The sequence below is a fragment of the Gopherus evgoodei genome, chromosome 3 (genome assembly GCF_007399415.2).
Source record: "Gopherus evgoodei ecotype Sinaloan lineage chromosome 3, rGopEvg1_v1.p, whole genome shotgun sequence".
NCBI lineage: Eukaryota > Metazoa > Chordata > Testudines > Testudinidae > Gopherus > Gopherus evgoodei.
Genome location: NC_044324.1, coordinates 107,626,506 through 107,653,399, shown reverse-complemented (window position 1 = coordinate 107,653,399; position 26,894 = coordinate 107,626,506). Strand labels below are relative to the sequence as shown.

General features: G+C 40.9%; 2 protein-coding genes across 4 annotated transcripts in view; both read left to right on the top strand.

Moving 5' to 3' along the window:
* The window catches only part of SOGA3 (SOGA family member 3), a 59,995-nt gene extending 54,463 nt beyond the window's left edge, over nt 1-5,532 (top strand). Inside the window, exons 9-10 of one of the 3 annotated variants that reach the window (XM_030556262.1) lie at nt 840-946; nt 5,422-5,532. The gene's annotated coding sequence lies outside the window, so the exon portion shown is untranslated. Of the gene's footprint in view, nt 1-833; nt 947-5,421 lie in introns of all 3 variants that reach the window. The other 2 variants (XM_030556261.1, XM_030556259.1) reach the window with 2 other exon arrangements.
* Nucleotides 5,533-5,585: 53 nt separating this feature from the next.
* Nucleotides 5,586-24,215, top strand: KIAA0408 (KIAA0408 ortholog). Its single transcript, XM_030556263.1, has 5 exons — nt 5,586-5,670; nt 8,505-8,737; nt 9,068-9,145; nt 10,796-12,147; nt 20,408-24,215. Exons 2-5 carry the CDS (start codon nt 8,558-8,560, stop codon nt 20,424-20,426), a joined length of 1,629 nt encoding a protein of 542 aa, XP_030412123.1. The 5' UTR covers nt 5,586-5,670; nt 8,505-8,557; the 3' UTR covers nt 20,427-24,215.
* The last annotated feature ends 2,679 nt before the right edge of the window (nt 24,216-26,894 follow it).

Genomic DNA, 26,894 nt, shown 5'->3' with positions numbered 1-26,894 from the left:
GCCCCAAGCCAATCTTGTATATATCCTCCATCCCCTTGTGCCAGGGTTGAGGGGTGCAGTTGTAAAAGGGGACATCTCCACCATCTCTGCTAGGTTTCTGTCAGTGAAGAGCTCCCCTTTGGAGGGAGAGTCTCTGCTGGCTACTTCTGGCCAGTTTCTGTGCTTCTAAGTGGTCCAAAAGTAGACTTAACGGACCAATATCCTTATAAAGTAGCAAAAATGTTAGTGTATATTCTGAACAAGCCATTGTCAGCATTCCTAGAATACAAATAAAATAAGATTACACAATGACTAGTAATGTCTTATTACAGAAGTGATAATATAATTGAATGCAAAAAGTAAAGATTTTAGTATGGGGGGAGAGTGGGTGATTTAGGGGAGTTGTGGATCATGAAAAGTTGGCCTGATAAACAAATGTACCCCTCAAAATTGGGCATGGAATGTAGAAAAGAATCCTTCTTTAAAACAGAGAGTTGCCTTTAACTAATAAAAGAAATCTAAAATTGTCCATTGTCATAGCTTTAACTTTAACATTGGTTGCTTTGGCAAGCTTTAAATACTAGCTGCACTATAAAACCTAAAAATGTCCTGGACTTGAAGTTGTTTACACAAAATGTGAGCAGATATAAAGTTACAGAGCTGGGGGCTGGAAGAGGTGGCTTTAAAACCATCCTCCATGTATTGACGTCACATGGAACCCAGCTGCCGGGATGATGCCAGACAGAACTGTTTTTCAGTTTGCGAAACTGAAGTTGTGAAGTTAATCAAAGAGAGTTGCAAGCGCTGCTCTAATTGAAAAATTATCTCTTTCCTGGTTTCTTGTTTTCTTTAAGAATCAGGATTCACAGAACTGGAACTCTTTATCCCAGCTAGCTATGCATTTCACTGCTTTCACTACTACACTGAAAAATGGACTGAAAAACGTCTGATTGTTTATTCCAATAAGGTAAGTTCTTTTCTTTTCTTTTTTTCTTTTAAAAATCACAGTGGTTTTTGAAGCGTTGTGGCCTTATTTGTGAAATAGAAAATAAAGTTAACCATACACATTATTAAGGCTGTAAACAGTTTGACTAACGGATCTTGTAAACATCTGCCTCATTTTGATATTTGTATCTAGACCAATAATAGTTTTAAAGTGTGATGGTGGTTGTTTATTCTCAAGGAAAGGCTGTTCAGTGGTTCAGTCAGTGTTTCCAAACTATGGAATGATTTATTAACAAGACAGAGATGACAGCCCATTTTTGCACATTCAATCTCTTGTTTTTTAAATAGTAGAGTGAGACTCTGAGAGTTTCTTATAGGTTTAATATAAAGTTTATAAAATCTATGATGCCAGCCACTTCTTTAAAAAAATAGAAGTAGACCCATCCCGAAGCCAGCACCTTATCTTACTGTGAATTAATCACTTGTAAAACAGAGGAAGATCAGTTTACCTGAATAGCTGTGCACATCCACTCTAGGTAATCTCTGCTGAAAAATAACACCTCCTCCTCTGATTTCACAGCAGATTATTTTTAGAAGTTGTCATACTCCAGCAGAGATTTCGTTCAAATTATTTTGCATTGTTTCATGTGAACATAGAGGGGAGGTAGAGAGAAGGAAAAGTAACATTAGAGACCAGGAACAGGATAAGACCTTTTTATTTGAGAGGAAAGAAGGGTACAGTGAAAGGAGAAATACAGCTGATGTCAACAAAATTGATTATTTGTTTAAAGTTGATTGCTGTAATGAGCTTTTGACCTTGCCTAGGGCGTGTGGAAAGTGCCCATACAGCCAGATTTCAGACACTGTACTGCTCCACAAGGCAAACTAAAATCGTGGCTGTGTTGGGGTGATAGGACTTCACATATGAAAGAAAAACATATTTTAATAAAAAGGAAGCGGTGGCTTTTTACATTTGTTTGTTATGCTCAAGCTATGTGGAATACCTGTGGGAACAGCCCAGTGTTCTATCCAAACAGTGAGTATACCAGCAGTATTAGAGACTGGGATCTTATTCCTGGCTTCCATGGAGAAACAAGCAGAGAGAGAGACAAAGATAGGGAGAGGAGTCAAAATCCTCTAAGGAATTTAGCCACTATAGCAACAGCAGTAGCAGCATATGGTCACCCAGCCATCTGAGCAAACATCGGCAATCATGACCTTCGCTATGGGTATGTCTACACTTACATTTTATAGTGCTCTAACTTGCTGTCTCAGGGATGTGAAAAACCACTCCTCTGAGCGCAGCTAGTCTGAGCGCTTTAAAGCGCCAGTGTAGACCGGCTCTAAGCACTGGGTGAGCTCTCTCTCAGCGCTCGCATGACCACACTCACACTTCAAAGCACTGCTGCAGGAGTGTTCCTGTGAAAGTGCTTTTAATTTTCCAGTGTAGACATACCCTATGACTATTTGCATCTTAAGAGGAAATTTGAAGGGCGTAAGAAGTGCTATGAACAGGAAAAGAAATCATAGATGAAAGAGAGAAGCGCTTTTGTGGGAAGTTACTGTTACAAGTAAATAGCTGCAACCTCACTTTTTCCAGGACTTGATTGCATTTTGATGGTCTCCATTCTATTTTTATAAATGGAATCTTGTCTGAGGCAGATGTACATTTTGAAGATGGATGTAAGCAAGAGAGTAATACCTGATAAGTAATCACTCTAAAAGAACATCAAGAGTCTTTTGACATGCTAAGCTGCTTTGCAAATGTGTTCATTACAGGAGCACATTCAGTAAATATTAAGCTGCAATGTAGGCTTTCAGATTGGTTCCAGTAAGATTTACCATTTGCTTCTGATTGAATCACAGTTGTTATTCCTAATGTTGCACTGACAAAGGCTTGTGCAAACAGTAGGCAAAACGTATCTCAATCTGTCTCTAGTTTATGCCTTCACACTGTTCTTTGCTACATGCATTTGAATCATTCCAGAGAAGTCAAATGAGTAAATAGATCATTTTGGTTAATTCCACTGAAGTTTCTTGAATAAGTTAAAAAAAAATCTATTAAAAGAGTAAGTATAACAAAAGAGTGAATTACTGCTGTACCTTCCTCCCTCCATAAAAATACAACCTTTGTATTAGTGAAGTGAAAAAAATATTGATATGGCTGTAGATGTTCCATGAATAGAGGTTTCAAATGCAACAGATCTTCAGTGCATGGAATTCTTATATAAGAAGTTGTTTTTCATCAACATTTGCTGCAATCCCTGGTACTGAGCTAGAACCTTGGCCCTGGAGAGGGGCCAGCTCCATAGACTGGCTGGCTTCAGCATGAACCCATGAGCCTATCGGAAACAACAAACTAATAGTGGACTTATGTCATATGTCATATTAAGAATGCTGAGTTGTCTTGGAGCAGTTCTGTTAGTGTCAGAGATCTTTATTTGTAAAGCTACCCTGAATGTTTCTAGGTAGATGAAAACAGAAGTGTTTTGCTGGATCTGAAGTCTGTTTTGGAAGTGGTTCAAGCCATAGGTGCTGACCTTTAGTTTTCCCCAGGAGTGCGTCATCCCCACTCCACCCCGAGGCCCTGCCCCCACACCACCCTTGCTCCACCTCTTCCTGCCCCCACTTGAGCCCCTTGAGGCCCTGCTTCTGCTCCACCCCCTTCCTGAGCCAATCAGCTGTTTGTCAGAGCCCCAATTAGCTGATCGGGGGAGCACCAAATAGCTGATCGGCAGTGCCACTGAACAACTGTGGTTGGTGGGTGCTGAGCTGTGGGTGCTCCTATGGCTCAGGCAGAGCTAAAGAAGGAAATAAAAAGAAGAAGCTTTTGGCAGTCTCAGTGTTCCAATGACGGATCTGAGTGGGAGCTTGAAAGAGCTGAGCTTAAATGCCGCATTGCACAGGTAAATAACTCTGTGGTATTACTGTGATCTTGAAAGAGAGCGACAGGGAGGTTCAGTGAAGGGAGTTCCTGCCCTCTTAGGCCCCAATCCAGCTTGCACTGAGTCAGAGGCATGACTGCCATTGGCTGTGGTGGCAGTTGAATCAGGCCTTAAGTGCTTGCCAGTTGAGATGTACTGTATCAGGACTTCATCTAATACACTGATGCAAGTAACCTGTTGGTCCTCAGCTGAGTTCACAACTCACTTGTTAATGAAAGAAGCTGAATCTGAATTAGATGTCAACTTGTCAGCTGGCTGAAAGAAAAACAGACGGTAAGCAGTGATCATGTAGCAGCCACAGCTGAATCAATCTGCTTTGCCCAGTAAAGGGGTGAGGAGAGCTTTGTATGTGGCACAAAAAGGTAATTACAAAATTAGACGTAAACTAGTAATCACAAACATGTTCAATAAAGGGAGTAGTTTTTGTGACCTGACAAATAATATTGACACAGCCTCTGATCACTAAACAATGCAATCTGCAAGCTTATTGTGAATGGTTATGAATATCTGTGTTCACCAGATTAACACAACAAATTTAAGGAACTCACCCAACTGTGTATACAGTACATCATACCATATCAGGCTGGCAAACTCTTGCTCCCAAAAATGAATTAATGGTTGTTATTCTGACCTCATGTTTGTGTAAATCACCAGCAAATCTGCTGATTATTAGTAAGCCACTGGTGTAAAAATTGAATGAGTGAGAATCAGGTCTATAAAATCTATCACCATTGCTCTGCTGACAGCACTCGGCTTTTTTTTTTCTCCCCGATATTTTCTTCATCTCATCTGGTCACCCTGGTCAGAGTTGGGGTTAGAGCCCTGTTCTACTGTCTTCCAGACCCATGCCATGGGACTAATATATTTATTTAGATTTGTAAAACCAAAATACATTAAGCTTTTATATTGTGTCTGATGTATATGTATGTACATAAACGATTTATGGTTTCCCCCCATAATGGCATGTTTCCTTTTGTGTAATTAAAAGTATACATATAACACTAATGTTTTTAAATGTTCCAGTGTGAAGTCTCAATTGTTCTGAGCAAACTTCCTATCTTTAGATTTCTAGTTGTCTTGTGAACAGTTTAGATGTAGCACACAGACAGCATTCTTGGCCATTCTGCCTAAAGGTCAGATCTTGGAAGGTTCCAAGGCCTTGAACTGCCATTCGCTACAACGGGAATTGAGGGTGCTCAGCATCTTGCAAGAGGCTCTCAGTATCTTGCAGGATCAAGTGCGGTTATAGCACTTCTGCTTCATCTAAAGGAGAGCACATTTGAATATTACCCATTTGTAGGACTATTCCCTATGTGTATGCTATTCAGGTACAGCATGTAGAATGACAGACTAAATTTGTTATCAGATACCACTTTTTTGAGGGGAGAGAAGGGGTTGGAACTCCTTTTTCTGTTGTGTATTCCAGTTCATCCATACTTCTATTGTAGTGTATATGTTTATCTTTATGATCCTGATACAGATAGCAAGCTTTGATACAATTGAAATTAATGGAATGTGCTGTCTGCTATATTTTTTTTCTCTTCGTTTGAAGCTAGAATCAAAGACAAGAAAGACTTATTCTGATAAAATCAATCCCAGCTTCCAGGAAACATTCAGAAAAAAAGAGGAGCAGAAACACCTTTTAGTTGATACTCATAGTGCAGCAATGGACCTGCATAAACAACTGGAGAATACGGAGAGGAACTGGACCAAAGAGAAGATGGAACTGTTGGAGAGATTTGACAGTGAAAGGAAGGAGTGGGAAAGTCAGTGGAAGGTCATGCAGAAGAAAATAGAAGAGGTACTTTGGATTTTTGAGTGTAAACAACACTGTAAAAATGAACATTTTTCTAAAGTCTTATTTGGTGGCCCAAGGCCACTTCATGGTTTTTCTCTCTGAACCATTTTCCGTTTCCGTGTCTGCCACTGTTTAATGGTTTAATGGCAGGATTCAAGGTCTGAGCTGTGGGAGTATTTGAGATATTGTTAATTTTATAACCATAGATAGAGAGTCAAAACTTGAGATGTCACTTTGAAGCATTGGTCTTAGGTCAAATTTGCTGGCAGCATTTACCATAGCCAGAGATTCTGGGCACAGTGTGCATCGTACATGCATTTTAAAAAGTAGCAGACATGTCTGTATGGGGCTTAGGTCATTGGCTCTCAACCTTTCCTGATTACTGTATCCCTTGCAGGAGTCTGAATTGTCTTGTGTACCCCAAGTTGCACCTCACTTAAAAACAACTTGCTTACTTTTTTCTATTTTTGTCGATTTTGTATCACAGCACACTATTACTGCAAAATTGCTTATGTTCTCATTTTATCATATAATTATAAAATAAATCAATTGGAATATAAATATTGTACTTACATTTCTGTGTACAGTATATAGAGCAGTGTAAACAAGTCATTGTATGAAATTTGAGTTCGTACTGACTTCGCCAGTGCTTTTTATGTAGTCTGTTTTAAAAGTAGACAAATATCTAGATGAATGGATGTACCCCTTGGAAGACCTCTGTGTGCTCCCATGGGTATGCATACCCCTTGTTGAGAACCACTGGCTTACGTGAATGCATGTTTATCAACAAAATTCTAATACAGGCATTATAAAATATACCTCTCTGGCTGGGATAAATTATGCACTACTTTATTCATTGACATCAAAGGGAATTCCATGAATCAAAGAATGAGTTGCTCAGGAAATGAGAAATTTATTCCTGCAAGGACCTGCTATATTTACTGACGACATTTATTAGAAAAAAGGATTACAGTAAACAGAGGCTAGACACAAAGAATATTTACACTTTAGCGATCATTTACTTTCTATCAATTCTAATTCACTTCCTTTCAAGCATAGCATAAGTAATTTATTTATTATTCTTTTACACCAAAGTTGTCATCTGAACAAAACCCTCTGCCACTTGCTAATGCACAAATTTATTCTAATATACACATGAAAATATTCTTGCTTGCTTTCTGCAACCACTAGGAATGTAAGGAAGAGATTGTTCGCATGAAAGGAAAATAATAAAATGGAAAAGGAAAATGGAGCCAAATGACTCACAGACATATGCAGCTCTCAGGCTCCAATGTACCTCTGATGTCTGCCTCCTATGTTTCAGCTGTGATTTCTATTGGATTTGAATATGATATTCTTCTCTACTTCGTGCCTTAAATGTGGTGATGTTGCTGTGATTTGTTAACTAGTTGCCTTGTTTTGCCACAGAAGTGACTACATTTCAGTGGTTAGTAACGTGAGCCCTATATGTATATATATGCTGTTTGGGGCAGGAATCAGATTTCCTTTCTGTCATTTACAGCATCTAGATCAATGGAGCCCCAGCCTGACTGGGACCTTTATATGCTACTGTAATATAAATAATAAATTATTATTACAGTTAATAATCATCTGCTATTTTGTTAGTTGGCTCTATGGTATTGGAGATGATGGGCCTAATTCTCAGTTACACTAAGGCCCTTTGACACAGCTCTTGCAGCGTAAAGGGACTTCAAAGTGAATGTAATTGTAATTTACACATAGTGTAATGCCCTTTTATGCTGCCAGAGCAGTGTAAAGTAGCCTTAGTGGGAGAATCAGGCCTGATAGCTTTTGAGTGAGATGTAATGACCGCTTGTGGTCATTAACAAGTCCACCTCCCTTTTCAACTGAAAATAGGAATGTGTAAATCTCAGTGACCTAGCCAAATTCCCAACTCTAGTAATTGCATTCTACCTACCCATATTTCTATGCAGTTTCAAGCAGATGCAGTATTTTTCTTTTCTGTCTGTCCTAAATTGTGTTACAGACTGTGCTGTGCACTGTTAAAGAGCAGGTGTGTTTCAGCTCAGAAACGGCTGTATCCCTTGTCTACTCACATGGGTGTTGTGAGAATGAATTAATGTTGGTAAGGAGCTTTGGGATCTTTGCATGCAAGGGACTGTAAACGGAAGCCTTTGTATTATAATTCCCCAAATTAGAATATGCCAGGACACCTGAGTTAACAATGCCTTTGCTTTTACTAGTGGAGGCAGAGGATCTCAGGACCTCATCAAAAAGACACCAGCACATTGCCATCCAACACCATCCTGGAGTTTTGATTCAGTATTGATTCACAGAGAGAGAGTTTCACTTGTTTAAGACCAGCAGAATGTTCTGGAGCACATTGGTGTTTCCTGGCAGTTTACCACCTAATTACTGACCCAGCTCAGAGGTGCTTAACTTGTGAGATCTTCTGGAACCCCATTCCATATCTCTAAGCCATAGATTAAAATATAGCAAAGATTTGGGGAATTGTAACAAACCTTCTTCACACCTTGTGATAATAGAATGACCCATTGGCCATTCAACTTAGGACTCAGCATCTCTTAGCTAAAAGTACATATCAAGTCTTTCAGCCCACAAGTGATTTTACTGAATGAATGCTTAGGAGCTTTGTAACACAGTTTAAAACAGACGATAAATATGGTCCTTTATCCTACAAGCTCATAACTCTACTTTGATTAAATAGGGTGCTTTATTGCCTTTTCAGCTTTACCAGGAGGTAAAACTAAGGCGGGAGAGCAATATGAATGTCCGGGATAATAAGGCCATTCAAAGCAAGATGCTGCAGCTATCTGTATATTCCCCTACTTCAGAACGGAGTGACAAAGCAGAACTGAACTGTCAACACAACTTGGCAAATGACTGGATGGAAGAAAAGAATTTGCTCAGTAAATCAGAACAAGAATGTAAAGAAACTAGAACTCAGAGGAAAAACAGTGTTGTATTAAGAACAGTCTGGCCTTTGACAACAGGAAAACATGAAGACCTCCTCAGCTTGAAAACTCCTAAGAAAGATACCAGTAGTTATGCTGGTGATCTCAATGCAGTAAGTACGAGAGTAACAGTCTTTCAGCAAATGTAGGGAACATGATGAAATCCTTCTCTCTCTACCCAGAGTATATGTCCTCTGAGTCTCAGGATGCAACAACTTCCCAGCCAGGGAATGTTTCCCCTTCCCCTTCAGTTTGTTACTGTTGAGTATATAAACTTTTGTTTAAATATACTAGTGCCATGCTATTTACTTTGGTCCATAACTTGGAGACCTTTCTGTGCTATTCCCTTCTGCACAGGACTCTCCTGTGTAAATCATCATTGGGTGTAAAACATTCTGGAGATTATTGTTCATGCTAAGGTAACATTATTTATATTTGTAAAGGCTCTTAAAGAACTGGCGAAAGTTAGTGAAGAGTTATGCAGCTATCAAGAGGAAATTCGAAAGAAGCCCAACCACAGAGGTAAAAACACATCTGGCCTATTTATGTTAGGGGAAGAATGGCAACAATGGGCCTATTCCTGAGCCCATTCAAGTTAAAGGGAAATTTGTGATTGAATTGGTCAGGAGCTGGATAGGGCCCAGTGCTCAGTTTCTCAGTGCTCAGTGTAAGGAATCCCAGTGAAAACCAAAATATGTTTCAAACTCATATTTTAGTTACAAAAAATGCAGTGTGCTTCCAAAATATATAAACTGATATCTGTACTTATGTAGGGCTAGATTGTGCCTAGCCCTAACACAGTAGTGGAGTAGACAGGACGAAAGATTTTTGTTCCCACTCTGTGTCATGTTAGGGTTAACTAGATCTCAGCACTGGATGCTGGAGGGACTGCAAGGGATTTGCATCAGATACTCCCTACAGGGAGCAGGGGGGCAGGGAGTGACTTCCCTCCCTCTCCCCCCACTTTGCGTTCGCGCGCGCGCACACACACACACACACACAAACTCACTCTAGAGGAGATGGCTGGCCACATCAGGGAGAAGTAAGCTGCATGCTGAAAAGAACAGTAGCAAATGATTTTTCCTCTCCACCAACACCCCATCCACTGCAAACATAGTGACCTTGGGTTCCTTATGGGGAAATACTGTTAGGGACCGTTCCTTACACAGGGTTGTACATAAAATGCACAGAGGGCTAGATTGTGCCCTTGGTGTGACAGGCTGTCTGGCAGGGGTTCGGTGGGGACACATAGCAGCCGAGTACCCAGAAGGTTTTTTGGCTGATTCTGGCAGAATTCCTCCTTGGGACTCCTGGGAAGCCCACACTTGTGTGGCAGCTACACCACTCTTGGAGAGGATGCATTGTGTTTCCCTCTCCATGTTCAGCAAACTCTGATGAGCACAGACCTGACCTCTCACCCTGTCATTTTCTAGGCAGCTAACACCTATCGCCTTGTAGATACATACGAATATTGTGCCAGGCTCTTGCTGAGGGGTCAGAGGTACAGAGGGGTTCCTTGGAGTCTTCCCCCAGCACATCTATGCATGGGCAGCCCACAGTCTTTCCACAGTGTATGATTACTTTAACATCAATATCTGTGAAGGAAATGGTGTACACTTTGTGAATGTGTGCTGGAAAATGTGATTATTGCATGAACTATAAATGACACTTTTGTGCTCTCACCATGAATATTAAGACATTTGCACAAGCCAATGACTACATGCAGAGGCTCTCCTCACTCAAATACTCATGCCAACTCCCACTAAACTCAGTACAAATTAGAGGGCCCGTCCTCCTTCCTACAGTAAAACCTGTTAGAGGGGACTTAGGTGGGGGGATGGAGGGGAGGAATACACTGCAAGATTCCCTTTGCTGAGGTTCCTTCAAACTCTTCCATCATAGGGTAGGCCTTCTTCCCTGTGTACATAGCAGTGGAATTGCCTCAAAATCTTTTCAAACATCCAATCTTAAAAACCTTCTTCTGATCACCTGTGTACTGGGAGTGGGAAGCTGTGCTGGGGTTAACCCTTTGTTCTGCTTAGAGGTCAGGCAGTGCCCTTGTGCTCTGTCCACATACCTACAGGTTAAGCCTTCCCTTCCTTTTCCCAGATGACTTCTTAGGACGAACATCCTCATCACTTGTCACTAAAAACGCCTCTTCTTTTATGTACAGAATGAAGTCACTTCCTTTTCTGGATGAATTTGAAGAAACCCAAAACACAGTTATTATGCCTGAGATGAACCGTGTGTCCTGCAATGAACCACAAACTTCTTCCCTCACCTTTGAAACAGAAGGACAAAATAACAGGAAGAACTTGATGAGTGCCAACAGGAGTTTGAAAGATTTGCCTTGTAGCTCTCTTACTGGTGATAGAGGAAGCAACTTCATGCCCTGGCCAAAAAAAGAAGCCCCCCCAGTTCCTCCACGGAGCACTTCTCGACATCTGACAAGCTCACTTTCTGCAGCTGTACATGTCTCTGAAGTACCCATAAAAGATTCAGGCAGCAGAAGCAACTGTAAGATTCAGGAGGGTAGGAATGGAAGGAAATGTATTAATCCTTCTCTTGCAAAACAGAGTGAAGCTCCAGTGGCACATGTAAATGAAGGGAAGTCTGTGAAAGGTGGTGCAGTGGTAACTGCTTCAGTACCTATAGCCAAAAAAGAGAGAGTCTCTGAGTGCAATGTAGCGGCAGGTTTTTGTCACAACACATGGTCATGTGATGTGAGCAAGCTTGGAAAAGGTACTCAGAATGGATCTTCCCCATTGTCTGCCCAGAAAAGCTGTTCAGATGGAAATATGGTGCAAACAGAGAATGTGCACAGGAGACATTGCCCTAAATCTCCTAATGTTCTACATTATAATAATGACTCCTGTGACCCTGCAATGCTGCCAAAGGCCCAAAGAAATGAAACATTGGCAGCAAAGATTGATGAATTTAACAGGACTGTATTTCATACAGATAAATGCAACAAATCTTTGCAAGAAAATCAGAAGCTTCAAACACCAACTGGAGATCATAAACACTGTGGCCCAGGCTGTGACTGTATGGTTAACAGAACAGAAACTGTAAATGCATCTTTTGTTTCAAATCCCAGACTCTCTGCAGCAAAGAAACAGGATCCCTGCAATTCAACCAAAACTGCCAGAACAACAGGGCAACAAAAGCAAATAAATGGACTTCCAAGCACCAGTGGCTACCGGCATATGCTTCACGAGCATGATTGGAGACCAATTAATTTATCTGGTCGCCCACGTTCAGCTGACTCAAGGTCAAACTATGGAGTTGTTGAAAAACTTTTGAAAAACTATGAAAAATCAACCGTGACTTCTTTGTATAATTCTAAATGCTGCAAAGATAAGTGGACACAGTCAGATTCTGAGTTCACAGATGGGAGTTGTGAGACATTGAGTCAGTATTTCGAAATGCTCCAGGTAGAGCAAGGAAAGCAAGAGTTCAGAGGAACTCAGCCAGTGTGTTGGGAAGCAAGTCAAACAAGGCAAAGAGAGACAGAAGTTACCAGAGTAAGATTTAATACCCAACTTCAGAAACAAGCCACTTAAATGGGACAAGACTGGGGAAGACACTTAAGGAAATGGAGGCTCAGATGATCTTCAGTGGAATTCTGCCAGTTCCTAGAGAAGGGCAACAAGGTGTAACAAGACTATGGCAGTCAACAGATGCTCAGGCAGTGGGCGATAAGGAGGGCTTTGGGATGTACGGCCGTTGGGAAGCATTATGGACAGAAGACTGTTCTCGCAGGATGGACTTCACCTGAGTAAGGACGGAATAGACTTCTAGGATGGAGGTTCGCCGAACGGATTAAGAGAGCTTTAAACTAGGAATTTGGGGGAGATGGTTGGGAGATGTCCAGGAGATCTCCACGTCGGAATTTAACCTTGAGAGGGAAGTAAACAAAGTAAGAGGGTTACAGCCGTGGACAGAAGAATTGACACAAGGAGGAAAGGTAGTGTAGATAGCAGACTAACAGGTGATGCTGGTGGTAGAATGTCTCTGCCTAACAGGGTAAAGAATGTCAGTGAAGCCAAATGGCAAAAATTAAGATGTCTGTACACTGGTGAGGAGCCTAGGGAACAAAATGGAGGAACTAGAGCTACTGGTGCAGGAAGTGAAACCGCATATTATAGGGATAACAGAAACATGGTGGAATAGTAGTCATGACTGGAGTACAGGTATTGAAGGCTATGTGCTGTTTAGGAAAGACAGAAATAAAGGGAAAGGTGGTGGAGTAGCATTGTACGTCAATGAGGAGGTTAACTGTAAAGAAATAAGAAGTGATGAAATGGACAAAACAGAGTCTGTCTGGGCAAAAATCACACTGGGAAAGAGAGCTACCAGAGCTCCCCTGAGATAGTGCTTGGGGTGTGCTACAGACCACCGGGATCTGATTTGGATATGGATAGAAACCTCTTCAATGTTTTTAATGAAGTAAACACTAATGGGAAATGTGTGATCATGGGAGACTTTAACTTCCCAGATATAGACTGGAGGATAAGTGCTAGCAAGAATAATAGGGCTCAGATTTTTCTGGATGTGATAGCAGATGGATTTCTTCACCAAGTAGTTGAAGAACCAACAAGAGGGATGCCATTTTAGATTTGTTTTGGTGAGTAGTGAGGACCTCATAGAAAAAATGGTTGTAGGGGACAACCTTGGTTCGAGTGATCATGAGCTAATTCAGTTCAAACTAGATGGAAGGATAAACAAAAATAGATCTGGGACTAGGATTTTTGACTTCTCGAGGGCTAACTTTAAAGAATTAAGGAAATTAGTTAGGGAAGTGGACTGGACTGAAGAACTTGTGGATCTAAATGCGGAGGAGGCCTGGAATTACTTTAAGTCGCAGCTGCAGAAACTATCAGAAGCCTGCATCCCAAGAAAGGGGAAAAAAACCATAGGCAGGAGTTGTAGACCAACCTGGATGAGCAAGCATCTCAGAGAGGTGATTAAGAAGAAGCAGAAAGCCTACAAGGACTGGAAGAAGGGTGGGATTAGCAAGGAAAGCTACCTTAGTGAGGTCAGAACATGTGGGGATAAAGTGAGAAAGGCTAAAAGCCAAGTAGAGTTGGACCTTGCAAAGGGAATTAAAACCAATAGTAAAAGGTTCTATAGCCATATAAATAAGAAGAAAACAAAGAAAGAAGAAGTGGGACCGCTAAACACTGAGGATGGAAAGGAGGTTAAGGATAACCTAGGCATGGCCCAATATCTAAATAAGTACTTTGCCTCAGTCTTTAATAAGGCTAATGAGGAGCTTAGGGATAATGGAAGGATGACAAACGGGAATGAGGATATGGAGGTGGATATTACCACATCTGAGGTAGAAGCCAAACTTGAACAGCTTAATGGGACAAAATCGGAGGGCCCAGACAATCCTCATCCAAGAATATTAAAGGAAGTGGCGCATGAAATTGCAAGCCCATTAGCGAGAATTTTTAATGAATTGGTAAACTCAGGGGTTGTACCTGTCAAAACCTAGTCCCAGATTTGGACCTTAGCGTCCAAAATATGGGGGTTAGCATGAAAACCTCCAAGCTTAGTTACCAGCTTGGACCTGGTACTGCTGCCACCACCCAAAAAATTAGAGTGTTTTGGGGCACTCTGGTCCCCCCAAAAACCTTCCCTGGGGACCCCAAGACCCAAATCCCTTGAGTCTCACAACAAAGGGAAATAAACCTTTTCCCTTCCCCCCCCAGGTGTTCCTGGAGAGATACACAGAAGCAACCTCCGTGAATCTAAGCAGAGGGAGTCCACCCTCTCTAATTCCAGTCCTGGAAACAAAAGCACTTCCCTCTTCACCCAGAGGGAATGCAAAGTCAGGCTAGTACATCTAAAACACACAGGTCTCCCCTGACTTCTTCCTCCCACCAATTCCCTGGTGAGCTGCAGACCCAATTCCCTGGAGTTCCTCACTAAAGAAAAACTCCAACAGATCTTAAAAGAAAGCTTTATATAAAAAAGAAAGAAAAATACATACAAATGGTCTCTCTGTATTAAGGTGACAAATACAGGGTCAATTGCTTAAAAGAAATATGAATAAACAGCCTTATTCAAAAAGAATACAATTCAAAGCACTCCAGCAACTATAGACATGTAAATACAAAAGAAAAAAAACAATAACCCTTATTGTTTTTATGATCTCTGTACTCACAACTTGGAAACAGAAGATTAGAGAGCAGGAAATAGAAATCACTCCTCATAGCTGAGAGAGAGGCAGACAGAAGACAAAGAACTCAGACACCAACTTCCCTCCACCCAGAGTTGAAAAAATCCTGTTTCCTGATTTGGTCCTCTGGTCAGGTGCTTCAGGTTACATTTTTTTCAGGTGAAAGAGACATTAACCCTTAGCTATCTGTTTATGACAGTACCGTACGACTGGAGAATTGCTAATGTAGTTCCTATCTTTAAGAAAGGGAAAAAAAGTGATCCGAGTAACTATAGGCCTGTTAGTTTGACATCTGTAGTATGTAAGGTCTTGGAAAAAATTTTGAAGGAGAAAGTAGTTAAAGACATTGAGGTCAATGGTAATTGGGACAAATTACAACATGGTTTTACTAAGGGTAGATCGTGCCAAACCAACCTGATCTCCTTCTTTGAGAAGGTGACAGATTATTTAGACAAAGGAAATGCAGTAGACCTAATTTACCTCGATTTCAGTAAGGCATTGACACAGTTCCACATGGGGAAATTATTAGTTAAATTGGGAAAAGTTGGGGATCAATATGAAATTGAAAGGTGGATAAGGAACTGGTTAAAAGGGAGACTCCAACGGGTCGTACTGAAGGGGTGAACTGTCAGGCTGGAAGGAGCTTACTAGTGGAGTTCCTCAAGGATCGGTTTTGGGACCAATCTTATTTAACCTTTTCATTACTGACCTTGGCACAAAAAGCGGATGTGCTAATAAAGTTTGCGGATGACACAAAGCTGGGGGTATTGCTAACACGGAGAAGGACCAGGATATCATACAGGAAGATCTGGATGACCTTGTAAACTGGAGTAATATTAATAGGATGAAATTTAATAGTGAAAAGTGCAAGGTCATGCACTTAGGGATTAATAATAAGAATTTTAGATATACATTGGGGAAGCATTAGTTGGAAGCAACAGAGGAGGGGAAGGACCTTGGAGTATTGGTTGATTGCAGGATGACTATGAGCCACCAAGGTGATATGGCCGTTAAAAAAGCTAATGCGGTTTTAGGATGCATCAGGCGAGGTATTTCCAGCAAAGATAAGGAGGTGTTAGTACCGTTAATATAGGCCATGGTGAGACCTCACCTGGAATACTGTATGCAGTTCTGGTCTCCCATGTTTAAGAAGGATGAATTCAAACTGGAACAGGTTCAGAGACGGGCTACTAGGATGATTCCGAGGAATGGAAAAACCTGTCATATGAAGAGACTCAAAGAGCTTGGCTTGTTTAGTCTAGCCAAAAGAAGGCTGAGGGGGGATATGCTTGCCCTTTATAAATATATCAGATGGATTAATATTAGGGAGGGAGAGGAATTATTTAAGCTTAGTACCAATGTATACACAAGAACAAATGGGTATAAACTGGACACTAGGAAGTTTAGACTTGAAATTAGACGAAGGTTTCTAACCATTAGAGGAGTGAAGTTCTGGAACAGCCTTCTAAGGGGAGTAGTGGGTGCAAAAGACATATCTGGCTTTAAGACTAAGCTTGATAAGTTTATGGAAGGGATGGTGTGATGGGATAGCTTAATTTTGGCAATTGATCTTTGATTATCAGCAGATAAGTATGCCCAGTGATCGGTGACGGGATGTTGGATGGGATGGGATCTGAGTTACTGCAGAGAATTCTTTCCTGAGTGCTGACTGGTGAGTCTTGCCCACATGCTCAGGGTTTAGCTGATTGCCATATTTGGGGTCGGGAAGGAATTTTCCTCCAGGGCAGATTGGCAGAGGCCCTGGAGTTTTTTCACCTTCCTCTGCAGCATGGGGCATGGGTCACTTGCTGGTGGATTCTCTGCAGCTTGAGGTCTTCAAACCACAATTTGAAGACTTCAATAATTCGGACATAGGTTAGGGGTTTGTTATAGAAGTGGATGGGTAGGGTTCTGTGGCCTGCTTTGTGCAGGGGGTCAGACTAGATGATCACATTGGTCCCTTCTGACCCTAAAGTCTATGAGTCTATGAGACAGTCCAAAATATCTGTTTATGTAATATTAGACACTTTTGGTGTGATTCTTATCTCATTTACACCCATGTGAATCAGGAGTGATTCCATGGAAGGTAATGGGCTATATCAGTGTAATACAGGAGTCCTATGGGACCAGATTCTGATCTCAGCTACACTGGTGTAAATCTAAAGTTTAACCTCAATGTAGTTACTTGAGATTTGCACTGCTATAACTAACATCAGAATCTGGCCCATTCCCCCCCCCCCCGTGAGACTTTTCAAAAACCTATTCAAAGGGCTTTAACACAGGCACCCATGGCAAAACCTACAGAGAGAACAGTCTCCAGAATGATTGCTGTTGCTTGTCCCCTGAAGGTGCCATGCTGGGGCTTCTATAAGTTTCCAGTAACGGAGCATTCTCACACATTCTTCCAGCAGACTACTGGCTGGAAGCCCGCAAAGGAAAGGATGTAGAGTAACTGGAAAGAATCCAGAGGTGACTCATAGACTCTAGGACTGGAAGGGACCTCGAGAGGTCATCGAGTCCAGTCCCCTGCCCTCATGGCAGGACCAAATACTGTCTAGACCATCCCTAATAGACATTTATCTAACCTACTCTTAAATATCTCCAGAGATGGAGATTCCACAACTTCCCTAGGCAATCTATTCCAGTGTTTAACTACCCTGACAGTTAGGAACTTTTTTCCTAATGTCCAACCTAAATCTCCCTTGCTGCAGTTTAAGCCCATTGCTTCTTGTTCTATCATTGGAGGCTAAGGTGAACAAGTTTTCTCCCTCCTCCTGATGACACCCTTTTAGATACCTGAAAACTGCTATCATGTCCCCTCTCAGTTTTCTCTTTTCCAGACTAAACAAACCCAATTCCTTCAGCCTTCCTTCATAGGTCATGTTCTCAAGACCTTTAATCATTCTTGTTGCTCTTCTCTGGACCCTCTCCAATTTCTCCACATCTTTCTTGAAATGCGGTGCCCAGAACTGGACACAATACTCCAGCTGAGGCCTAACCAGCGCAGAGTAAAGCGGAAGAATGACTTCTCGTGTCTTGTTTACAACACACCTGTTAATGCATCCCAGAATCACGTTTGCTTTTTTTGCAACAGTATCACACTGTTGACTCATATTAAGCTTGTGGTCTACTATGACCCCTAGATCTCTTTCTGCCATACTCCTTCCTAGACAGTCTCTTCCCATTCTGTATGTGTGAAACTGATTGTTCCTTCCTAAGTGGAGCACTTTGCATTTATCTTTATTGAACTTCATCCTGTTTACCTCAGACCATTTCTCCGATTTGTCCAGGTCATTTTGAATTTTGACCCTGTCCTCCAAAGCAGTTGCAATCCCTCCCAGTTTGGTATCGTCCGCAAACTTAATAAACGTACTTTCTATGCCAACATCTAAATCGTTGATGAAGATATTGAACAGAGCCGGTCCCAAAAGAGACCCCTGCGGAACCCCACTTGTTATACCTTTCCAGCAGGATTGGGAGCCATTAATAACTACTCTCTGAGTACGATTATCCAGCCAGTTATGCACCCACCTTATAGTAGCCCCATCTAAATTGTACTTTCCTAGTTTATCTATAAGAATATCATGCGACAAAGATGATCAGAGGGATGGAATGCCAATCATATGAGCAAAGCCTGAAGGAACTGGGTATGCTGAGTTTGGAAAAGAGGAGATTAAGGGGGGATGTGATAGCAGTCTTCAGCTACTTTTGAAAAGCTGCCATAAAAAAAGTAGAGAAAAGTTGTTCTCTCTTGCCACAGAGGGCAGGACAAAAGGTGATGGGTTCAAACTGCAGCACAGCAGATTTAGATTAAATCTCAGGAAAAGCTTCCTAACTGTAAGAACAGTAAGACAATGGAACAGATTGCCTAGGGAGGTTGTAGAAGTTCCTTCACTGGTGGTTTTCAAAAGGAGGCTGGATAGAGCCATCTGGCTTGGATGGGTTAGACACAACAAATCCTGCATCTTGGCAGGGGCGTAGACTAGATGACCCTTGCTGTCCCTAGTAACTTCTATGATTCTATGATACCTTCATTAGCTCCTCACAGAAATGGGGTAGACTCACTTGGAGCTATGAAACCCCATAGGGAAAAAAAGTATGTCAGATCGTCAACTGGTATAATTCAAACTGGCAAAATTCCATTGACTTCAGTGGAGCCACATTGATTTTAACAGCTGAGAATTTGATCCTATAGATTTTCTTCTGACCAAGGTCTGAGCCTAACATAAGGGTGTTTTTGTTGGCTTGGGGTTTTTTTTGGGTCAGCTTCACCAGTGTGCAGCAATGGCATTGAAACACTTTTCTAATAGTGGGGTGCTGAAAGCCATCCTCTTACCTCTGTCTGTGCCTCCCCTAGAGCTGGGGCTGGGAGCAGGGCTGTGTCTCCGGGAGTGGAGGAGTGGGTAAAGGGGCTTAGGCTGGGGCCACAGCTGGGGGTGGGAGTGGGACCAGGAGCAGAGCCGCACGCATGGGGCTGGCAGCCTGGACCCCAAGAGTGGTGGCAGCAGAGCCCCAGGCACAGGGCTGGTAGCTGGGACCCTGGAGTGGGAGAGGCAGCTGGAACCCCACATAAAATCTGCAGGTGCTGCAACGCCCCCTGCACCCCTAGGTCCCGCGCCTATGGTATGCAGCTAGTTTTCAGTAGAAACAACTTTGTTCTACCATAGCCGGAAAAATTTTAAAAAAAGAGAGAAGTTTCTGATTTTTTTTGCTCTGTGCAAATCTGATAGGAAATTTCCTCAGTGAATATTTGGAGCAAGAACAATGAGCCAGAGTTTGATTTTATTTTTACTGGCATAAATCCAGAGTAACTCTACTAAAGCCATTGGCCCTGACTCTCCGTTGTCTTGCTCCTAGTGTAGTCATTTATGCCTATGTAAAGTGGGTGTAAAATACTAACTAATCAGACTGGCAGCATTTTAAACCTACCTGCACTCACTTTGCAAAGGTATAAAGAACTACACATGGCACAATGCACTGAAGAATCACATCTATGGTAACTACTCTGTATTTACACTACTGAAACAAAGAACAGAATCTGGACTATTGTCTTTCATGTGTTTGTGAAGCTCTGCATGCAGCTATGACACTATATGCATAAATAATCATTATTAACAATTTATGAAGTATAAACATCTACATGTAACAGTAATGGAAACAGCCCTGTATAATGAGCCTTGGCTATTACAACAGGATCCATCAAACGATATCTGAAAGGTACATGGAATCCTGTTTCAGTGTATTGTTGCATATTGAGTTATGTTTATGAACCAGCACAAGAGTTCATCCACATAAGTTCCAAAAATGAAAAAGTGCCTGCAGGCTCAATTAATTTATGCTTTGCATATGGGTTAAAATCTTATGTCTTCTCTTGTATCTAGCATCCATGTCAACATATCTCATGCTGCAACTAATGTAAGAATTCCTATATATAGAAGTGTCTGTTCCTTTGCATTCTATACATTGCTATGTAATACATCCTCAGGTCCTTTTAATAGCCCAAGACCACCTGTTTTGAGGTATGCCACTTCATTCCTTTTACATTCCATGAATGACTGTTATAACTTGTTAAGGCAAGTAGTTTCATTTGTGTTCTAGATATCTGTGCCAGCTAAATGTTCAACTGGGAAAGGCTTCTCCCGGCCAGCGCGACCAGCAAATCGACGCTTACCTTCCAGGTGGGCATCCAGATCACCTTCAGCACCACCTGCTGTGAGAATGACCGCACATAGTTATTCTCTCTCACTTCAGTCAGAGACGGCAGTTGACTGAACTCAAGGATGAATTTGATGATGATGTGAAATGTGAAAGCTCTGCTCCTCTTTATACATGTGTGTTCTATGGTTGTGATAGCAACCAGTTCTACACTGTTGTATATTGTCCAAGAGTAATCCTGTCACTTGACTTACTGGGCAAAGCATTTTCAATCTTAGATCATCATTGCAGTCTTCAGTGTTTTTATTGATGAAATAATTATATCCCTCTTTCTTTCTTTCTTTCTTTCTTTCTTTCTTTCTTTCTTTCTTTCTTTCTTTCTTTCTTAAATGGCTCACAAAGAATTCCTTTTGAATGACATCCTCCTTGGTTTGCCAGTCTTTTGAGCTGATACAATGTATAGTTGTGTATATTCTGACTTTGCTGCAAACAGCAGAAAGTAAAGCTGTATGCATGATCATGTGTTTGTAGGTGCATGTGTTGGAATAGGAAGTATACAGGTCTGTATTTAGAAGAGACAAACTCTGTGCTAGTGTTGACACTGAAATTACAACATATATGCCTATATATACTTTGTGTTTATTTAAAAAATTTGAAAATATAAAGTCCTAATGACATTTATATTTTGTACATCTTTTATATAGGTTCACAGGTGTAGTGATTGCACCATAATTGCAGCGACAAGGGCTTGCACAATATGTATCAGAAGCAGACTAGCTTAGTGGATTCCTCAGACATGCTTGATGGCATACTTGTTTGGTTTTTCAACCCTTACAATGCTAGGGTCAAGGTAGATGGGCGTATTTTTTCTGAATTAAAATACTATATGATTAGTACTATATTAGCCTTTTTCATCACCTGAGATATTCCGAAAACGTTCCGCTGCCTTAAAATGCTTTATATGTGCCATTTAATATAACCTACTGTAGGGAATTAACTCCTATAGTTTCAGCTATATTGTAATATACAGTTTATGGAGGAAGGAAAAGAATGGTAAGCATGGCAATTCTTTCAAATTTGTTTTCTTTAAACACTGTATTTAAAAGTATAGCTACATCAGAGAAATTTAACCTGTTTACTTTCAGTGACAGCAGGAGAATAAGGAATGCTATGATTACCAAATGCTGTAGTTATGCTTTCTTACTGTGATACTGGACTTCATAGAGTGTAAGCCAACAGCTACTTACTGCTCCCGTGAATGGTATAAGTGGCAGTCAGTTATGAATTTTACTTGCATTCTGGTAACAGCTGACGTACGGTACATAAATATTGCCTCAAGAGCTGAAGGAGATATGATCATTGTGTTGCAGGAGTCCTAGACTGATGGCATTAGAAGTATGTTTTTGCTCTCATCTGTCTGTATATTATTGGCTGCTAGAATGCTTTGTGTGTAGGCTGGCTTATTCCCTTCCCACCGTTTGAATGAAATATTGACACTATTCAGCATTTTTGTTCAACTTTCATAATGACGGTGTTCTCCATTCCAGAAATTTTGTACCCACCATAAAGTTGCCAGATGCATAGTGTAGCAGGGGTGATAACAATTTTCCTTGAACAACCAGTTAAGATATTTCTTCAGTTTACTGATATTTACTGCCTACTTTTGATCATCAACTTGCTGATTAACATAGAAAGGAACAAAAACCTGCTGTGTTCCTTACTGCATGTAACTTTAATTAACAGAAAGTTATGGAGGTAAACTAATATGTCAAGGACAAGTCCATTTTGTCAAGATCTTCTGAGTCCCTCTAGAGCATATACTTTGGTTTTAACAGCTAGAGAGCTCAGTAATTTGTGCACTATAAATACCCTAGAAGGCTGTCTGGACATATTGATTTTAGAAATATACAACTACGGCTGTTTAAAAATGAAGTTGTCTTTGCAGGAGTAAGCACGGCAGAGCCAGTTCCCAGCATTGTGATAACCACAGCTTAGCAGCTGTCTTAAGTAGCCTTAGTGATATGACATATGCTCTTACTTGCTGTAGAAGGAAGGAGTACTAGTTGGCTTTCCAGTTTCCCCAACATGAGCTAAGATTGAGAAGAGCTGCCATGCTGGAGCTTCTGAAGGGACAGAGCTTCCAGAACAAAGAAATCATAAATCTTCAGAGTGGAACATAACTTTTCTCCCACACCTGGTTTCACCAGATGAAGAGCTCCACTGCTTTTGTTTTGTGAGCCTATTGTCAAAATGACAGGCTGAATGTTATGTGTTGGTTAAAGTCTCTGTGCAGATGTTCACTCTTTTTATTTGCTCTCTGGACCACTGTGAGATTCTTCATACTGCTCAGACTAGGAACATGACTGTATTTTACTTTGGCCCTGAAATAAATCCGGTAGAGAGTCTGCAGAGTTCTAAAAGCCTAACCGACAACAGTTAAATAGAAACCCCTCAGGCACAATGGTGTTTGCTGCCAGCCCAAACACTTACCAGGTATTGAAAATATGTGAATGTCACTATGAATCCATTGCCTCCCCTCTTTGATGCTCAGTTATTTGTATTGAACACGATCACAAAGGAATTGTGGCTTTGTCTACACATAAAAGTTGTATGAGCTTAACAAAATCAGTTTGTACGCTAATTTGGTTAAATCAGTGTAAAACCTATGTATAGATCAGGCCTTCGAAATAAGAGAGAGACACCACCCCAGCCAACTTCCCTTGGCTGAAAGGACTGGTTGGCCTGATACAGAGCCCTTGGGCAGGGGGAGATGGAATAAAAAGGTAAATCTCCAAAGAAATGCTTATATATCCTTTTGCCTCTAGCGCATCATTCACCATCTAGTTCTACTTAATGCTTTATCTTTGCTCTATAGTCTTAGTTATAATCTTCCTACAAAGAGCACATTTTAAACGATGATAAAGGAATTAAACCAATACTTTGCTTGTTCTTTGTGAGCCACAGAATTAGTGTATTGACCTTTACACATACAGTAGGGAGTGAATTGGCCATTAACAGAATAAATTGCCAAGCTGTGTAGTCTAATTTTTCGATGTTCTTTTGAGCACCGGTTACTTTCTACTGCCCTTTGATTCTGTTCAGTATGTACACAGTTGTCTATTTAAGAATATGTTTCTGCTGAAACTGTAAATAGGGATCTTGTATCGAAATGGCCTCAGTATTATTTTTGCAAAGTTCCACAGCATCCCAGCAGGCTGGCTACCTACATCCCAATTTTAAATTATGGACTAAGTATAAATTCCTTAGCATGCAAAAAGTATGCAATTTTCGCAGTGTTGCTATGAAAAGAATTTCTTTGGCATTGAGGCCTGCAATATACAATTCTATGTAGTATACTATCATTATTCCTGGAGCAATCTGTAATATTCTCTTTGACTGTGTACGTCCTCTTTAAAATGAAAGGCAGAAGACATTTACTTTTATCTGCTAAATCTGAAAACCTTTTTTGCATCTGGCCTTTCCACCACTTCTTGATTCCCAGTGGATGTATGTTTTCTGTGTGGTTCCTTGCCAATGGTCCATATGTATTTGACATACAGTATGATTTTCTGTTTGTACTGCACTCAAGATTTTTTCCTCAACACATCTTGTTCTTAAACCTGTTGATACTGTTGCCATCCATAAATATATTAGATCTTAATTTACTGTTTTGCATCATTTGAAATGCACTTTCGTCATCAACTGTTAATGTCATATACTATATAAAACTTGTTAGTCTTATAGTTTAAGGATGGTTAATCTGTTTCTGAGGTTGCTTTTTTTTCTTTTCTATTTATAAAGCATTTACATTAGCAGGAACATGTTCCTAATGTGCATTGTACAATCAGCAGCTATGTGACTATGACATTTCGTACTTATAATGCCTTGATAGGATGTTACTCTGAAAAGTATTGTACTGGAACTTCCTTAGAGTAACACAGACTGAACCCACAATAGGAACAAAGTCAAGTGTATGAATGAAAATCAGGAACATAACAGAAGAATCAAATATCAAGGTGCTACACTTGGAGTAAATGTGTGGCTAGTTCTTTGTTTCTAAGGAAACATCCCATTGTACTGCCTGTAGCATATCCTTTGAAATTTCCAGTAATGTATTTTTTTTCACTTGTGCTTTATGGATACCAAATTCCAGTTTTTCTGCTTTATGTGCTTTATAATAGCAGTTGATGTTGGCGATTTCAAATTCTCACCCACTGATACTAAAAAATATGCATTTTTGCTGAGTGTTTATCAGCATCTGTATGGTTTCACATGTTAATCCTTCTAGTGTCATTATTGTTTTACCAGCAGATATGCTATAGCACTCATGATTTGGACATTATGAAATTTATGACCTGTAGTTTCAGGTCATCAAAGGTGTTTAAGTGCCTAACTCCCAATGACATCAGTGGCAGTTATATACTTAAATACTTTGGAGGATACGGGCCAAACACCTTTTATTCACACACAAATCCCAACACTTGCAAAAAGAGGAGCCCTGCTGAAGTGTATCTATCCTTGTAAGGTGGAATATGACTGGTATTTCCCTCCAGCACACGCTGGGCTATGATGTAACTCCACCCCCACCCCCCGTTGATCATGCAAGTTGTGGGGGCTGTCTTCAAGCGGCTTCATTCCCAATCCAGCATGTCTTCTCCCTTACAGGGACAAAATTACAGCTCCTGTGCTCTGTTCTGTTAAGGACCTGCTCTCTGTTAATACTCCCAGGGACACGGGACCCCCTGTTGGGACTGGGAGGAGGCAGGGCCTGTCATGGGAGGCAAAGCTGGCTTGCTTTGCAGGGGGTACATGCTTTACTTTGTAAGGGCCCATGCAGGGTGTGCTCTCCCCTTAAGTGCCTCCTAGAGGCCATGGTGCTGGAACAATTTTTATAGTGGGGATGCTGACAGCAGAAACCCTGTATTTGGGTTGTTATTACTACTGCAAGTCAGGGGGTGTGGCAGCACCCCAGCACTTGTAGTTCCAGCATCTATGCCAGGAGGTGCTGACGCCCTACCTTCTCTAACTTGTGTCTATATCTTCATGGGGTAATCTGACCCCACATAAGAGTAAGGGTGGGAAGAATCTAATAAAGATTTTTCTTATGTAGTTGAAATGATAGAAAAATTAAACAGGCCCGAATCAGTGGCCTTTAAAGGAATTCAGCCAAGATGCGGTGTGTGTGCAGGGGTGGGAACTCCTGCACTTCCAGTAAGGTACCATGGGACTGAATGGTTTGCAGAGGGGAAATCATCACGTTCAAATGGCAGCATCTGCCAGCGTGACAGGCCATATTTTAACGTGATTTGGATAGGTATGTTGCAAGTATGTTGCAGCTTGCACTGGTGTTAAATTCCCTGCTATTTGCTAGGGAAAGGGAGAGTAAAAAGACAATTGTATAACTGTAACATGGTGGCTTAATGCATGTTACTAGGACTTCACGTGTGGCTGAATTTCTGCAGCTTTTCTCCCCCACCACTCATCCTGCATTCTCCTCAGTTCAAACTGGGTCTTGCTCTGTAGGTACTTAAACCTCTCTTTCTTCGAGATGGAAGTGAGATCATTCTGCTTGTCACGTTGGAGTTTGGAAATGTCCTCATTGTTCTCGTTGGCCCCAGCACTGATTTAACTATCAAGAATCACACCTTTGTAGTTTCATTTTTCTGTTGGGTTTCCAGAGATTGGTGGCCATGAAGAAAGCTTGTCAAGTGACTGCTGAAATTGCACATGATGGTCGATGTGTTTTGAGTAGGGCTGTCAATTAATCGCAGCCGACTCACACATTTAACTAAAAAAATTAATCGCGAGTAAAAAAATTAATTGCGCTGTTAAACAATAGAAGACCAATTGAAATGTATTCAATATTTTTAGATGTTTGTCTATATTTTCAAATATATCAATTTCAATTACAACGCTGAATACAAAGTGTACAGTAATCATTTTATATTATTTTATTACAAATATTTGCACTGTAAAAATGATAAAAGAAATAGCATTTTTCAGTTCACCTCATACAAGTACTGTAGTGCAATCTCTTTATCATGAAAGCACAGCTTACAAATGTAGCTTTTTTGTTACATAACTGCACTCAAAAACAAAACAATGTAAAACTTTAGAGCCTACAAGTCCACTCAGTCCTACTTCTTCTTCAGCCAATCGCTAAGAGAAACAAGTTTATTTACATTTACCGGAGATAATGCTCCCCACTTCTTAATTAAACTGTCACCTGAAAGTGAGAACAGGCATTCACATGGCACTGGTGTAGCTGGCGATGCAAGATATTTATGTGCCGGATGTTCTAAAGAGTCATATGTCTTTTCTTGCTTTGGCCATCATTCAGAGTACATGCTGATGATGCTCGTTTAAAAAAAAAATGCATTAATTAAATTTGTGACTGAATGCCTTGGGGAAGAATTGTATGTCTCTTT

Coding starts and splice junctions, on each gene's coding strand:
- KIAA0408 (XM_030556263.1), top strand. CDS start 8,558: ATGGAAGAAAAGAATTTGCTCAGTAAATCAGAACAAGAATGTAAAGAA. Junction 8,738..9,067: donor ATGCTGGTGATCTCAATGCA/GTAAGTACGAGA, acceptor ATATTTGTAAAG/GCTCTTAAAGAACTGGCGAA. Junction 9,146..10,795: donor GAAAGAAGCCCAACCACAGA/GGTAAAAACACA, acceptor TCTTTTATGTAC/AGAATGAAGTCACTTCCTTT.